This window comes from Balaenoptera physalus, assembly GCF_965194825.1.
Source record: "Balaenoptera physalus genome assembly, chromosome: 7".
NCBI lineage: Eukaryota > Metazoa > Chordata > Mammalia > Artiodactyla > Balaenopteridae > Balaenoptera > Balaenoptera physalus.
In genome coordinates, this window is record NC_138886.1 from 115,808,927 (window position 1) to 115,825,695 (window position 16,769).

General features: G+C 54.1%; 1 protein-coding gene across 5 annotated transcripts in view; it reads left to right on the forward strand.

Moving 5' to 3' along the window:
• The window catches only part of GATA4 (GATA binding protein 4), a 343,627-nt gene that overhangs the window by 275,447 nt on the left and 51,411 nt on the right, over nucleotides 1-16,769 (forward strand). For 2 of the 5 annotated variants that reach the window (XM_082468981.1, XM_082468985.1), the window contains exons 1-2: nucleotides 10,471-10,876; nucleotides 14,438-15,537. In XM_082468981.1, coding sequence (XP_082325107.1) covers nucleotides 14,922-15,537 — 616 coding nt within the window. In that variant the 5' untranslated portion in view covers nucleotides 10,471-10,876; nucleotides 14,438-14,921. Of the gene's footprint in view, nucleotides 1-8,741; nucleotides 9,253-10,470; nucleotides 10,877-14,437; nucleotides 15,538-16,769 lie in introns of those variants that run through there. The other 3 variants (XM_082468982.1, XM_082468983.1, XM_082468984.1) reach the window with 2 other exon arrangements.

Consider the following 16,769-nt stretch of genomic DNA (forward strand, 5'->3'; position numbering starts at 1 on the left):
CCACGCGCCGGCCACATGGGCACTGGGTAGGACCCACGACGCATATGCGTGTTTGGCATCAGATGTGTGAAATGGACGAAGTCGTGCGTGTTGTAGGTTCTCGGTGTGCCTAATAGTCAAACCAAGTCGCCGCCTGCGTGTGTGTACACGCGCGTGCGCGCGCATGCTGAGGTCTAGAAAGGGAACAGTAAATGAGGCAAAAGTATGGGGGGGGACACCTACATATAAAAATAATATAGTTCCTTGAGTTCATTTACTTCCTCTTCCCCTCCCCCCACCCCAAGGAATTAACATGGTTTCTCTTCTAACTTATCTGTTGCAGCACTTTCTCCCGTTGCAGGGCTCTTTTTCTCACTGGTCTGAACCAGTTTGGAGGTAGCGACTTATGTTCATCCCTAGATCTCCAAAGTTTGCATGGTGCCTGGCACACAGCGAGCATTCAATACGTGTTTGCTGCGGTGAATTGCAATACTTGTAAGGGAATCCAAATAATTAAGGTTCAGAGGACATCGAGGCTGAAAGAACTCTCAGATCATGGTGTTTAGTCTCATTTCGTGAGAGACTGGCCCTTGATTTACCTCTGGCCCCCAGAGTTCCCTCTTTTTTTCCCCAGAACGCTACCTGCCACAAGCTCTCCTCATTGTGGCTTCCTGCATGCTTTTTACTTCTTCCCTTCCCTTCCCACCTTTTGGTTCTTCCACTGCTTCATTAGCAAGCTTTGGAAGGATGGGGAGGAGAGTAAGAGGGAAATAGACAAAGCCAATCTGTTTGCTTTATTTCTAACAGGAAACAGTATTTTGTGGGGTTTTGTTCTGTTTTCGTTGATGGTGGTGTTTTGTGTTTGTTAGTGCTGTTGGTTTTTTCATTCAAGTGAACAGGATGAGATTAAAGCCAAAAACCAATGGGTGTCTGTTAACATTAACATTCATTTTTCCTCCATGACCACAGTGGTTTGATGAGAGTTAAAAACAATGATATTATCACCAACTCTTGGAAGGGGTAGAAATGAACACACACACACACACACACACACACACAGACACCACTTTTATTGAGCAGGAAAGGTAGCAGAGCCATCCTATGGCCCTGGTAGTCAGTGGCTTTGGGCTCGCTTGCGCTGTCTACTAGACCATGACTTCTGTAAATACAGGTACAAAGTGTAGTTTTATCTGGCATAAAACACACTTTTTTTCTGGTTACCATCTATCTGCATGGTAGCCCTTCCGCGTGCAGGTCACGAACTGCAGCTGAGTGTAATGAAAATTGATGTAAGAATCAGAGTCAAAACAACTTATCCTGCAGAACTGTTGCGGGGTTGAATATGATCATGCGCAGGAAAGGCCACGTTTCACCAAATGGACTAAAGGAAGTATAGTTCTACTCTCAGGGGCAAGCTCATTCTCTCAAGGCCAGGCCTTGGCTTATTCTTGCCTCATGGGACCAGCTGGACAAAACCCAGTCTCCTCTGACTGACTAGCTTCTGGCCAGCTGGGTCTCCCCGCTGTCCGTCTGCTGCCAGCCAGTTGCCTGGGGGAGCAGCAGTGTGGTTGAAAGTGACTTAGCAATTTCTGAGCTTCTGCTACCTGGTTCCAGGACTCTCAGGATGAGACAACAGTCACCTTCCCTGGGAAGTCACCCTCTCTGCAATAGGGAGGACCAACCTCGGACACTGGATCCTTTTATAAGAGATGCAAGGCTTTCTTTTATATAGAAATCACTTTTCTGAAGTATTTTAGGGGGGAGTGAATCATGTACCAGGGATGTGAAGTCTCACTAAAGACTGGAGACGGGAGTGTGTATGTGGAGAGAGAGAGAGAGAGAGAGAGAGAGAATAGGGGCTGAAGAATTTTCTCCTGTCCCAGAAATACTCTTAACCCCCTGCTTTTTTAAAAGTCTGATTTATTGAGGTGAAATTTACATACAGTAAATTCACCCTTTTTAGGGTACAGTTCTGTGTGTTTTCACAAACACACAAATGGTATAACCACCACCACAATCAAGATATAGACTAGTTCCATATTTTTTCACTTGACGTCTCCAGCAAGGCTCCTGATTGACAGCAGCAGAGGCTTCTTCACAAGGTAAGGAAGTGCCTCTGGCAATAGGAGGAAAACCGTGAAAACAGTGGCACTGCACCCAAGTAGAAGTGTTGGAGTGAAGCAGCGGAAAGTTCTTGCCGAGAGTGAGGATATCTCTGTGGTCCGGATACTAGGAGCTTGCTGTGTAATCTTGGGCAGAACATTTACCCTCTCTGAACCTCAGTTTTTTCATCTGTATGTTGGAGATAGTTATGGTTGGTGGTTAGAATTCTCTCTGCCCCTTGAAAATCTATGATATAATTGTATTGGGTGTAGATCACAGCAAGATGGATTTGATAACCAAATATGACACACTCCTTATAATGGAAACTGCCAAAATCATTTGAACTATTGATTTATAAAGATGGTTTTGTCAAAGAGCCTGAGAAGGAGAATCAAACTGAAAAAGACAAGTAATTACAATGTATTGCATTTCAAAAATGTTATGTATGTGGAATAATAATACAACATATAACCTTTGGGAACTGGCTTTTTTCACTAAGCGTAATGCCCTGGAGATTCATCCAAGACGTTGTATGTATTGCTGAATGGTATTCCATGGCATGCATGTGCCACAGTTTGCTTGTCTATTCATTTGGTGAAGGGTATTTGGGTTTTCAGTTTGGGATTTTACAGATACAGCTGCTATGAACATTTGCAAAAAAAGAAAAAAGATATAGGCTAGCTCCAACACACCCCACCAAATTTCCTCCTCCCCCTCTGCAGTCACCTCTCCCCCAAACCCCTGCCCCTGGCAACCTCTGTTTTCTATCCCTATGGTTTCGCCTTTGTGAAAATGTCATATAAATGGGTTCATTTAGTCTTTTGAGTCCAACCTCTTTCACGCAGCCCTAGTGCACTTGACATTCACTCATGTCGCTGCGTGTATTTGTAGTTCATTCTTTTTTGTTCCTGAGTAGTATTCCCTTGCATGGACTTCCCTCCATTTATTTATCCATTTCCCAGTTGAGGATCATTTGTGTGGCTTCCAGTTTGGGGCTATTAGGAGTAAAAACTGTAAGTGTGAAGATACCAGCAATCCTCTTATATAGATTAAAACACAACTTACATTTAGCTTTTCTTATCCTGAGGCAAATCGCAAATAATTCATATGCTGAGCAGCCATGTTCAGAGAGTTTGGGATGGGGACGTCACAGTCGCTGACAATCATATGTAGGGGTTGGGGGGGGCGGGGAGGAAGAGGTGGGGAGAGAGAATGAGAAGCCAGGGCTTTTGGAGTGGAATAAACACCAATTTCTCACATAGTGATTAAGAAATTGATCACTCTTGACAGATAAGGCTGTGTCTTGTTCTGTCTGCTCCGAGCCCTCCACCCCACCCCTACCCCACCCCCAAGCAGAGTGTGGGCTCTGGGAACAGGACATCTCCAGAGACTTCCTGGGCTGGGGGCGGAAGGATTCTTCCCCTCACAGGGGAAAGGTTCCAGCCCCAGTGAGAGGTGGTATGAGATGGGAGAGGGAGAACGGGCGGGCGCAGCGAGCTGAGGCTCCTGGGGTCAGCTCTGCCCCTCCGCGGATTAGCACCTCTGCTAAAGAGGGCCTGGGGCTGTGGAAGAAAGCAGACTTTAAAGGCAGAACACCCTTGTCTTTCAGTCAAACACGCAGACACAGGAGCATGTATGGGAAAGTTGAAACTAGCGAAGAGAAATGGAATGTCAGGGATCTTGCAGTCTTTTTCTTTACTCAGGTCAAAATACAGCAAATAGCCTTTTGACAGAAATAGGTAGGTCAAGCTGTTGGAAGCTCCATGCCTCCCATTTTCTTCTGCTGTTGCAAGAAACCAATCATTTCCAAAAAAGGAATAAATACCTCCAAGCGCCCAGGGGTGTGTGAGAGAAGGCAGCCCACTCTCTTTGGGCACCTGCTGCCACTGATTGGTGGTGGCCTGTAAGCGACCCTACTGTCCAATACAGGGACGCCCAGGCCTGTGGGGAGAGGGTCCTCCCCCACGTGCAGGACCGCAGGGCCTAGAGCCCTCAGCCCCGCCGCCGCGGCTTTGGGAGATGCCCCGGGCGAGCTCTGCTTCCAGGGCTGGGGGGTGGAGGCGAGGCAGGAGATGCTGTTTTCGCACTTGGGCTTCGCGCTTCCTTGACACTTTCCTGTCTCTCGCTCCGCCGCCAGGTCGCGGCGCCTGCCTGGGCGTCTTCTCCAACTCCGGGTCACCTCGGGCTCGGTGGCGCGGGGAAGGGTGCCGGGGGCGGCCTGTGCGGAAACCGGCCCAAGCTGGCGCTAGGAACACCGCGTCTCCGGTGGCTCCACAAGTCCCGACATGAGCGTCGGGGTCTTGGACTGGCAGCGCTCCAGCCGCTGGGTCCCCGTCAACACCGCAGCCCTCCCGGGAGCGGGGCGCGATTCGGGACTGACCTCGCCCCGTCTGGTTCCCTCGCCTCCATCCGGCCCAGGCCTTTCCTTCCCAGTTCTCTCGCTGGCCTCCCCTCTCCCTGGGGGTCTCGATCTCTATTTCTGTCACCTGGTCTCTTGACTCCTATCTCTTCTTCTTTCTCTGGGTCTGTGTTTCCCTCTCCGACCCCCCCCCCCGCCCCTTTTCCCTGGTCTCTGTTCCTCTCTGCTCTCTGCCTGTCCTTTCCCTGCTCTGTTTTTTCCATAACACTTCACACCACCTAAAAGTCTATACTGACTTATTCATTCTCCGTCTTCCTCTTATAGAATGTAAGCTCCACAGGCAGAATTTTTCTCTGTTTTGTTCTATGCTGAATCCCAGCGCCTTGGACAGTCCCTGGCACTGAGTAGGTGCTCAGTAAAAATAGGATGAATGACTGGATGAATGAGTTAATTGATGAATGAACAAATCCTGTCCCTCTGGGTTCTCAAGCCAGTCTTTTCTCTGTCCTTTCTGCCTGCCTTCTTCTGTCTCTCCCCCTTTTCTCTGCTTTCTCTTGTTTCTGTCTCTCTCCATCCCTCCCTCACTTTTTTTCTCGGTCCTGCTGTCGGACAGCATCCCTCCAGCTTTCCAAAAGGTATGGGTTTGGGCCGTCCGCACCGGGAGATGGTACACCTGGCGTCTCTTGTCGGCCTTTGTCCTAGGGAACCGGGCAGCCTCCCTGTCCAATCGTCGCAGCCTAAGCGCCTAACCAGGTCCCTAGCTGAACTCGACCTCCAAAATCCTGATTGTGCGCCTGGAAATCCCTTCTTCCTGCAGACCCCAGAGTCCTGGGACTCCCGGTTTCCTTAGAGGCAGCCTAGATTTGGGCGAGAGATTTGTAGGTGGCGGTGCAGATAAACACCCTGCAACGACTCAGACTGGGCCTCTCTCTCCATGTCTGGTCTGGGCCTCAGGGTCCTACTTTGAGAAGTGGTGGTGACTAAGCACCTACTGTGTGCCAGGGGATGCATTCCCCTTTGAAGGGAGTGTGTTTCTCCAACTCCCAGCAACCCTGAGAGATGCTATTAGCAACTCCTTTTGTAATTGTAATCATTCAACAAACATTTATTGGGCACCTACTATGTGCCAGCCCTGGCTGCTGCCCTCATAGAGCCTACATTCTGGGGTGTGTGTGGGAAGGAAGGGGTGTGTATAAGCAACCACAGATAAACGAATTTGTAACTCCGTGGAACAGAAGGCCTAGGAATTAAGCAAAGTCACATTTTATGTATTCCAAGAACATTTATTGTGCTCTTTCTCTGTACTGGGCGCAGCCAGTGCTGCAGCTTCAAAAGTCCCTAACAGGGTAGGAGGGAGGGAGAACCCACAAGGGAAAGAATGGGGCCCACGTCACCAAGAGAGATCCTGGAGGTGACAGCTTCGGTCCCCAAGAGTAGGGCCCCTCCGGACAGCTCAAAGATTCTGCAGGCCCAGAGCGGGTCTCGGTGCAGCCTGGGCAGTGGGTGCCGGAAGCTCCCGCTTGCTGCTGTTCCCCCACCCCCATCCGAAGTCCTCGGATTTGGAGGAGGAGAGGGAGCCAGGCTGGGAGAGGGTAGAGGGGCGAACGCTAGGGCGTCAGCCTGGCCGCAGGGCGCCCGGTGCTCGGCGACCCACTGGCGGCAGAGCCCGGACTTGCGGGCGCCTGGACTGGGTTTCAGTTCTCGCCTCCGCTGCCCCGGGACCTGAGGAGCGCCCTCCCCATTCAAAAAGCTTTTGGCATCCTTCCCGAACTTGGTGAAAACGTGGAGAATCCTTTTCACTTTTCTTTCCCTTCCCACGGGCTCTTAGATTATGAGACACGAACTGTTTTATTTAAACTTGATTTTAATTTTTAAATGTCAGACGTCCTGATTAAATGAAATTTAGAAATATTTGAAAAGCAAAACGAGGGCTTTAAAAAGCGTTTCGTTATAGAAACTCGATAATAAGTAGAATGGTTGAAAGAACTAAGACTCAGAAATCTAGATTCGAGACCTATTGCAGAGCGCCCCGACTTTGCCACCTCCAACAAGTGTCTTAACCTCTCTGGGTCTCCTAGTTCCCGTTTGTATGAGGATGGGAACATCTTCTCTCCCTCCCTCTAGCGCGGCGATGTTGTTGTTTCCTCGAAAAAAAAATGGAATTTGAAAGTGTTCTGTAATCTGGAAATATGGTAGGGTGTGCCAGAAACTCTAGTCCTCAGGGCCGGAAGCAGCAGGAAGCGTTTGCTGTCTCTGAGACAGAGCATGGCTTCGCCTTGCAGCACTGAGTAGTATTTTTACAAGCAAGACAGAATTAAGAAGCGTGGCCGACTTCTCTCCTCACGTCCACCGGCAGGAGGCTGATGAGCGCTTCCTGGGGGGCAGAGCTCGGTTCCCGGGGCGGGGGTCTCTAGCCCCCCTCCCCAAGAAATCCCGCTGCCAAGGCACAGGGGCTCGGGAGGGAAAGAAGGTCTACTAGCCTCACAGCTTAATTCGTTCTCCGTGTTTCCGTCCGCGGGCGACGGCCCTGCTCCGCACCCGGACCCTCCGTGCTCCACCCGCGGGGTGGGGTGTGGGGGTGACGCTGGGCGCAGTGTGGGCCCCGCGAGTGAGGACCGGCTGTCGCAGAGGGAGAGGGAATCGTGCCGGCGGCGCCAGGCCCGGCGGAGGAATTGGAGGGCCGCGTGGGGACAGGAGCCGGCAAACGTTCAGCGCGGGTCCCTTTGCCTGTCTGGCCCGGAGCCCTTAGGTACAAGCTCGCAGAGGCGCGTCTACGTCTCGGAGGAATTCGTTACACAGGACGAGGGGTGACTTTTCCAGTGCCCTCCCCGGTCCTGTCTCTCTGCGGGTTTCTTGCTCCCGATTAGAAGACTTTGGGGGCCTGCTGTTCTTTCAGGCGTCGTTGGTTTCTAGGGCTGGCGGCCGCCGAGGCTGATTTCCGCAGGGTGCCCGGCGGCCGCACCAGCCAGAACTGAGGCTGTGGTCCCGGCGTTGCGCTCGGCTTAAAGCAAGCCCGCTCGGGTCCCGCCAGGAACTCCGGAGAACCCCGCCCGGGGAGACCGTCGCTGTTGTCGCTGTGAATCCTATCGTCCACTGTTTATTAACTTTTTTTTTTTCAGGGAACTAGAGTTCCGATTCCTCTGTACTCCATGTCCTGCCTACAAATACGTCTCTAAGGTATGGACCGGCTGAAGTCCCAGAGGCCTTAATGGAGCAAAAAAAATCCGGCAACTTATTCTTGTGTCCTGGAGAGATTTTTTTTGTTTAATCGTATAGCACATTTTAGTAATTCTTATTTGTCTAAATTTCACGACTTGACTCTTCATTAGACCCAGGCCCTTAGTAAAAAGAGGTCAAAGACTTTCACAGTATTACATTTTCCTTGTAGATTATGGGAAAGAAAAGTGGAAAGAGGGCATGAATGGGGTTGGGCCATATCCCAGGCCAGCCCAGAGACATCTCCTTAAAAATAGCCAGGAGTCCGAACCTCAAAGCACACCACACACACACACCCCCCAACTCCATTCCCAGCGGCCTCCTGAGTGAGGGAGAAGCCTGGGAACTTAGCGGCAGCCGATAAACCTCCTCCAGCCGGCGGGCCAGCGAGGCCTTGAAATGCTCTCTGCTCCTGGCAACGGCGCGGCGGCCGCGGCGGCTCCCGCCTCGCCCAAGGGAGGGAGGGGGTGAGCGAAGGAAGGAGGGAGGGAGCGAAGGAAAACGAAACACCCTAAAAGAGCGGGCCGCTGGCCAACCACCCTCTGGACCGTCCTTGAGCTGAGCCCTCAGGGGAGAAAGTTGGGGCGCTGGGCCCAAAGGGAGGGGAAAACGCAGAACACAGACACAAAATTCTCGGTTCCAGGCGCCTTCCTAGAAGCAAGGAATCTTTGACGGACTCCCAGGCTTCAGCCCACCAGGAGAGCGCGGACGGGGCTGGGGGGGCTGGGGGGTCGGTGGTAGTGGTAAAGGAGGTCAGTCGCAGGCCTGGCCAGGAGCGGCCCCCTGGTGAATCCGGGGTTCCTCGAAAGGAAGCGCTTAGAAAGAACAGTCTCTTCCATCAGGGGTCTCACAACAGCCACATAGAGCAGGGCCTGCTATTGCCCCCACCACTGTACGGGAGGCTGGGGGTGGGAGTGGGGCGAGGCTGGCCGCTGGTCACCCAGCTACTGCGACCTTCAGCACACGCGCTCTGGCGCCGCGGCCGACGCGGCACTGCGAAGGTAGCAGCCCGCGTGGGAGCGGCCCGCGTCCTTGGCTTTGGGGAGGACGCTCAGATGGCCGCTCCGCCAGATGCTAAGTCCCAAGGCCCAGTCTCCAGGTTCAGCCCCTTTCGCCCTCTGGGGGTCGCGCGCGGGAGGCAGCTCTGAGACATGGGGCATCGCTGGGGCCACAAATTCCCAGGGAGAAGAGAGATGCCGGGGCAGCTTCCTGCTCCGCCGAGCTCAGCCTTGCAACTCCTCAGAAAGCCCTCATAGGCCCCTGGCGCAGGCCTTTGGCTTCGTGGCTCTCTCGCTCAGCCGAGGGGGAAGGAGGACCCGTTTCAAAGAGCACAGGGGTCGCGTGCCCTTCTCGGCTGCATCTGAAAGTGCGCCGGTCGGCGTGTCCCCGCGAAACCGCCTTTCCCCAGGTCCAGCCTCCGGGATCCCCAGGACCCCCTCCCTCTTAAGTTCCCAGGCCCGGGATCTGCAGCCCCAAATTCTGCAAGGCGCTGGCGAGGAGCTGGAGGAAGCTGGAGAAGGGACCCCTAGCACGACACCCTCAGCTTCCCGGGCGCGAAGGGGCCCAGGCGGGCAGCGGCCCAGGGAGCGGCGTCGGTGAGTCCAGCGGGCGCTCAGCCCTTCCGCCGCTCTGCCGGGCGCATCAGTTTTCTCTCTTCGGCCTGAGCCCCTCTGGACCTCCGCACCTTCAGCTCAGGGAAGAGAATTCCCCGCGCAGCCGCTCTCAGTCTTTCCTCCGGGATTTTCCTGAGAATCCCCACGAGTTGGCCACGATCCCTTTGGGGGGTTTCCTTCCAATCAGCCCCGCGTCCTAGCCTCGGCCTCAGTGCCCGGATTGCCCTCGCGCAGGCCGGGAATCCACGACCGATTACAGACTGCGGAAGCGGGTCTCGCCCGTACCCTTACTTCGGAGGCGCACAGGTTTCTTTCAGGGTGGTATCCCGGCCCCCTCCAGACCCCTCCAATCTGGTATGAGAAACCTGCGCAAGGGAGAGAAACGCGACCTTATGGGGGGTGGGGGGGGAAGTTTAACCGAAAGCTTGAGAGCCACCGGCCGGCTGTTATCTGGAGCTGAAGGCTGCGGTAATCGATGGGTTATTTTTACGCGGTAATAGGGCCCTGTGATTGCTCTATTAACCTTTAGACCTGTCTGAGGGACTCTCCGGCTCGAAGCCCCGCTGTGCTGGGGCCTCTAGGCACTGACGCCGACTCCAAACTCAGGCCTGCCACCCTCCCCGCCCCCGCTCTAGGGAGGGGGGCTGAGGCCGCTGGAAGAGTCCTCTCGGCCGAGAAACTCCGCTGGACTGCCGAGCTCTCCAAGTCCCTGCTAAGTCTCTTGGATTGGAGCGGCGGCGCCGCAGGCGGCAGAGAAAAACGCAAAGATCTGAAGGGAGGAGGCCGCAGGGGCTGGGAAGCTTCGCCATGAAAGCGTGCACTTTTATCTGCATGAACATAAAACTGTGCGCAGGAGCCTGGCGGACTCCCCGGGCTACTGCGAAGGTGAAAGGGAGGCTTAGGTGTCCGCGCTCTGATTGAGGGGGGCAATCTCAAGTTTGGCGTCTCTTCCTCCTCCCCAGAATCTGGGGCTAGGAGAATCCCAGTACCCACTATCACCCGGAGCTCCGCAACCAGTCGGGCACCCCCGGTGACCCAGGGCCCCACACCCGAGCCGGGGTCGCGCCCAAGAGGTCACCTTCCCCTCTATCAGCCCCGCCCCTCGCCCCCCGCGTCTGGGGCCGCGGCTGGAACCTGACCACCAGGAAGCGTGAGGAGGAGGGAGGAGGTGGAAGGCAGGGGAGGAGGTGGGAGAGAGACGACTCATTAATAAAGCTGACCCTGGGCAAAACCGCAAACCGAATCGACCTCAGGCAGGGCGGTGGATGAAGCCCGCGCGCCCCGCCAGTCGCACTTTGGCGTCTTCCGAGGAGATCCCTGCGCCTGGACTTTGCCTGCTAGGGGAGTTTTTTGAACGGCCCCGCAGCCAGGCGCCCGGCGGAGGTGCAGCCCGCCGCGGCGCACCCCCGCCCCCTGTCCTTGCACGTGACTCCCGCGGGCCAGTCAGCGCCGGTGAGCGGGAGCGCAGGGAAGAGGGGATCCGCGCCGCGAGCTGGGGGACTCTGAGGCGGCCGGCAGGGAGGCTGCGAGAGCTCCGCCGCCGCCGAAGCTCCCGCGGCGCCCAGGGGAGCGCGCGCCGGCCTCCAGGAAGCTCAAGCCGCGGCAGGTACGGCTTCTCCCGCGCTTCTCCTTGCTCTTTCCCGTCTCCTCCGCGCTTGTTTGCTTGGGAGTAGAGAGGTAACCAGCGGATGGAAGGGAGACGTTGGTCATCCCCCTCTCCCTAACCTTTCCCAAAGCCGGCTCTGCTTTGGCTTAGCAGCTTCTTTAAAAAAAGAGTAAGATTTGAGGGGAAAGCGGACAGGGATACTCGAAGTGCTTCTGGATTCTTTTTGTGTGAACTTGAACGTTTTTAATCCCCGCCCCCGCGTGCAGATTTCCCAGCCCTTGTTTGCATCTCGCAGGCCTGGGCCTGGGTGGCGATGGTGGCCGCGAGAAATCCCCCTGACCGACTACCCTAGACAGGCCACACGGCGGCTCGAACACGGAGGGAGTCAGACGGAGGAGTGTCGCCCGTGGGTGACAGAGAGGCGGTGGGAGGCGGCGCAACTGGGCCTCGGGCCCCGGGGAGGCGCTCCGAAGTCGGGAATGGCTGCTGAGCGCCCGCACTTTTCATGCCTCCCAGTCTTCCTATCTGGGGTCCAGGGGATTAAACCCACACTGCTTCTGGGTGGGATTAGCTGAGGGCGGGAACCCGGCGGAGAGCAGTGAGGTCCCTCAGCTGGCCACGGCTAGCTACCCCGGTCCACGAAATTATGTCTCTTGGCTTTGGGCTGGGGGGGGGGGGGAGTCACCCAGGGGAGAGGAGGATACCCAGGTGGTACACTGCCACCAGGTCAAAAGAATGAGGGGCCTTGCGGTTGGGGGAACAGGGTGGTGAGGGGCCCAGGGCCGGTGGGAGTCGGGGCCAGCGCCGCCGGGAAGGTTGGGAAAGCGCCTCGGGGAAGGATTTCCTGTGTTTCTCAGAAAAGGAACTGCAGCCAAGAGCAGGTTTCAGGCTTTTAAAGAGAGAAAGGTTTTATTGGGGTGACGGGGTGATACCCCACCCCTCCACTTCTGGATCTCCACGTCCCCCGCAGCGACCAGGTCCGTTATCGCCGACTCGGGTGTGCGTTCGGGTGTGACAGTTTTCTGCGCAGCAGGCCGAGGGCGAAGGCGTCAGCTGAACCGAAGGAGCAGGAGTGACCTGTAAATGCACGGGAACGTTAGGACGCTCTCGATCTTCTCGGCGCTCAGAAGTAGATCAGAAAAGGGCTCTGAGCTCACTCAGCAAGGAAGAAAGCTTTCCTGTCTGGCCTGTGAATTTGGGGTGAACTGGGATGGGTGATCAGCGGGAGAGGGAAAGCTGGGGCACAAGCCCGGATCCCCACAGCAAGGCCAGACCTCTTCTGCCGTTCTCAGGAGCTCGTTCCGCTCCCTCCCGGGATGGCCTTCGAGGAGGCTCAATTACAGAAACAAGCAAGAGTCTTTTAAAGGGAGTAGTTCATTTCTTGTCTTAACAGAAAGGTATAGAGCGGTATTTTCTCCCCCTCCTATTGTTCAGTAATCCAACTCTGAGGTAATGTATCAGCTATTTAAAAAGGCAGAGAATGTAATAAAGACAAATGTTAGATTTATGGCATTTTCAGCGTTTCCATTTTAAAGCTTAAGTTAGCATCTGTATGTATACTGGAAGTTGGATTACAAAATTATAAATCTTCCTTTCCTGCAGCTTTCTGAGAAAAGAAACTTATGACATTTGTTTAGAACTGCAGGAGTATTCCAGAAAATGCAATGAAGTAGGTCAACTATTTGATTTTAAAATCAAATACCAAATATTTTATTAAGGTAAACCTATGTATTTACTTACTGAAGCCCAGACATTCCTATAGGTATTAATTTTTTGCCTTCATTTTCAAAGGGGAAAGTTGGTGATCTCGGTCAAATTTTTTAATATCCATCCTCTAACTAAACTTCTTATTGGAAGGAAATGTTCCCCAAACCAATAACTTATTGTATAGTTTTGAAAGCAAATAATAAACCACTTAAGAGTTAACATATGACTGTATAATACAGTGCTATAATATTATTATTATTAGTGATGTTGCAAAAGTGATTAAAAGCATTATATAGTGTGTATTAGACATTCCTTTTCCAGAATATTTTTACAAGAATAAAGATGACCATTTATTATAGTACATAATACGTCTGAAGCATTTTCTCATGGTACACTGTAGTAAAAATAATAGTCAATTGTATAGAATTTTCTTTGTGCCTGTTATAAAAGTTTTATCAGACCCTGTTATAAGTGCTTTCCATATATTAATTTATAATCCTCAGAATGACCATACCAGATAGTTACCTTTAATATTTGAATTTTTGCAAATGAGGAAACTGAGACACAGAAAGGTTAAGTAATGTGTCTACAGTCATTCATTCAGTAAGTGGCAGAGCCTGGATTTAGTACATAGTTCTGTTAGTATGTCTGTAAGTCTACTACTGCAATTAAAGAAAAAAATGTTAAGGGTAGCTGCCTCTCCTAAGGAGAAAAGTGGGCATGGACTGGACAGCCGTGAACCCCTGGAGTCCTACAGATCCTGTCCCCTACCCCCTTTAATTGTACTTTGATCTTAAAGGAGTTTCAAAACTTTTCGATGCTTCAGTCCCCTCTTTTGTAAAATGAGGAGAGACACTTTTACTTAGCGGAATTGTGGAGAAAATGACCTGGAACTAAGCAGGTGCTTCAGAACGTGGAGCGCTTAGTTTTATCAGAAAAATTGCCTGGTGAAATCAAAACACAGGATACAAGGATATAATCAAGTCCTACAAACTGTTCTTTCCCCCAAGCAGTCTCATTGGTGTTCTGATTCCATATGTGGGTGGATCAGTGATTCCATATGAAAAACCCATTCGATGAATTGGAATGGTTCAGTGAGTACTGTAGTTCTGTAAAGTGACTTTGTACATTCCTCTTACTTTTCTTAATATCAGTCTGCAAAATCTCCAAAATAAAACTATTTGCGAGAAACGTGTATCTTGTCTGATTTGATGTCCACGTGATACAGCGTATGGATAAGAGATTCCACAAACTTTTTCACCGAGATTTAGCAGACACTGTGCTCACTTATAAATATTTAGACTCTGCCTCTAGTTAAAAAAGCAAAAAAAGATTGCAAACAAAAACTTCTTAGGCTGCTGGTTTTTATAAAGTTTGTCCTTGTCTTCCATGGGCAATCTAAAGTTCTTTCATGGCCAAGATCATTTGGGGATAGGTGGGGGGACAGAGGAGATGGGACGAGATTTCTTAGGTCTAGGTTCTGCGCGGAAACCGGAAACCCTTGGACTTTTAAAATATTGTGACAAGAATATGCTAGAAATAAGGTAAAATTAAAGTCCTTCCTGACAAGCAGTACAAAAAACAAAAAATTGAGCGTGAGCATAACCAGTAATTTCATGTCCAATAACTAGGAAGCCCCGGGTCTCTAAATCGCCCCTCCCCGAGGCTTCCCTCCGGCAGCCGGACCCCACGGCCTCTGCAGAACAGCTTCCCGCGGAGTCGGGTGGCCTCCGAAGCCGGGCCCCCGAGAGTGGCGATTTTGTTTGCTGGGCGGGAGAAGCAACCAAGCTTAGGGGAAATGGGCTCTGAAAGCTCTGGATGAACTTATTTCCCTCTTTGTCATTCCCTCTTTAGACTCGGCTGCATCTCGGAGGAAAGGAGCCCGCCCGGCCCTCGGCCTTGGAGCCAGCCTCCCGCACCCTGCACCGCAGGCCGGGGTGTCCTGAAGACGGCGGTGCCGCGCAGCGACAGGCCAGGCCCGCGTGACCCCGGCTGGAGCCCCGTGCCCGCGCCCGGGCGCTACCCCGCGTCTTCGCGACCTCCAGCCCCTGCAGTGGATTCGGCCCCTCCTCCACCACCTCCGGGAACAACCGCAAATTCAATTTGGGATTTTCCTGAGTAAACCAGAGCCTAGAGTCTTTGGCTCAATGCTGGATTTAATACGTATATATTTTTGAAGGATTCGTGTTTTTTTTTTTTAAACCTTTGATTTTTGATCTTCATTTTTGTGACAGCCCCTCACTTGTACATTAGTCGTCTTTTTATTTTTGTATTATTATTTTCTCTCCCCGCACTGCTCCTTGTTCTGAGGACTCGGACGCTGCGAGCGCGCGTGGCGATGTACCAGAGCCTGGCCATGGCCGCCAACCACGGTCCCCCTCCGGGGCCCTACGAGGCGGGCGGCCCGGGCGCCTTCATGCACGGCGCGGGCGCCGCGTCCTCGCCGGTCTACGTGCCCACGCCGCGGGTGCCCTCCTCCGTGCTCGGCCTGTCCTACCTCCAGGGCGGAGGCGGGGGCACCGTGTCCGGGGCCGCCTCGGGCGGCAGCTCAGGGGCCGCGCCGTCGGGCGCAGGGCCCGGGACCCAGCAGGGCAGCCCGGGCTGGAGCCAGGCGGGAGCCGAGGGAGCCGCCTACACCCCGCCGCCCGTGTCGCCGCGCTTCTCCTTCCCGGGCACCACCGGGTCCCTGGCCGCTGCCGCCGCCGCCGCTGCGGCCCGGGAAGCCGCGGCCTACAGCAGTGGCGGCGGGGCGGCGGGCGCCGGCCTGGCGGGCCGCGAGCAGTACGGGCGAGCCGGCTTCGCGGGCTCCTACTCCAGCCCCTACCCCGCCTACATGGCCGACGTGGGCGCGTCCTGGGCCGCGGCCGCCGCCGCCTCCGCCGGTCCCTTCGACAGCCCGGTTCTGCACAGCCTGCCCGGCCGGGCCAACCCTGCGGCCCGACACCCCAATCTCGGTGAGTGCTGAGCGCGCGTCCCCGGGCGGTCCGGGGCCGGGACAGAGGTAGTCCTAGGCCTTGTTTGGGACATTTAATTTTACACAGGCATGCGGGGGCGGGGGCAGGGGATAGAGCGGCTACGTGAGTTTCCAAGGAAAGCAAACTGGGAGACAGAACCTGGCGGGCGGTAGTGGCGGTGAAGGTCACAGCCCCACGGAACCCAGATTCTGTTTAGTGAGGGCGGGCCTGCCCTCTAGATCCTTTTCTGAAAGGGAGAGACGTCTGCAGGGTGGCCCCGGGCGTCGGGTGTGTCTGGGTCTACGTGCGCCCGGGCGGCGCCCGTGTGTAGGTGACTGCGGAGGCCGCCGGGCGACCCGGCTGCACAGCGCTGGGAACACCGGGTTTCTGCTCCCACCTCCTCTCGGCCGTTGCTCAGAATCCTCTGCAGGGAACTGAGTACATGGCTTGCGCCCAAGATCTTCTGGGCCATTTGGCGGGCCAGTTGGAGGATCCCTCGGGGGTCGCAGAAGATTTTCCTGTCGGGGAGTTCACACCGGGAACAAATGAGGGACCCTAGCAATGGAGATGGGTTGACCTGGGATCAGTGCCAGGTGGGTGCCTCGGGGCCAGAGCGTGTCGTGACCGTGTGCTGGTCGGCGGGGCATAGGTGCCCAGGGCTGCGTTGGAAGCGCACCCCAGGTCGGTGTCCGGGAACGCGGGGAGCCCAGAGGTGCATCTTTATAATGCCCGACGGAAGTGGAGACTTTGCCGCAGGTCCAAGTGTTCAGCCTCGTCCGGTCCCGAGGGCTGGGGTTAGAAATTACAATCGTAATGGGCACAGTTTTATAGCTTCTTTGAATGTCAGACTTGGCAAGGACGTCAAACGTGTGCCCCTTGCTCCCATTTACAGATGAACAAAATGAAGTCCGAGGCAGGGCTTCGGCGCTTCAGGCTGAGAGAGAAAGGAAGTGGCAACGCTAGTTCAAAATGCAAATGACCTCTGGTCCTGTGGAATTTCAGGAAGGGACCGGATCCGGCTTGGATGGAGACGACTCCTGTAGGGGAGGGGAAGCCCAGACTTGAGCAACAAAGTTAACATTTACTGACTACCTACTAAGTGCTAAATCCTTTCGCATTTGTTCTCACTTTGAAGAGTAAAGCCTGTTCCTCCCCCAGGTTTCCAGTCTTGGGCTGGCTCCGAGAAGGGTTCAGGCTTTGAAGAGCTTTTAATTTATCCTCAGACCCTGGGT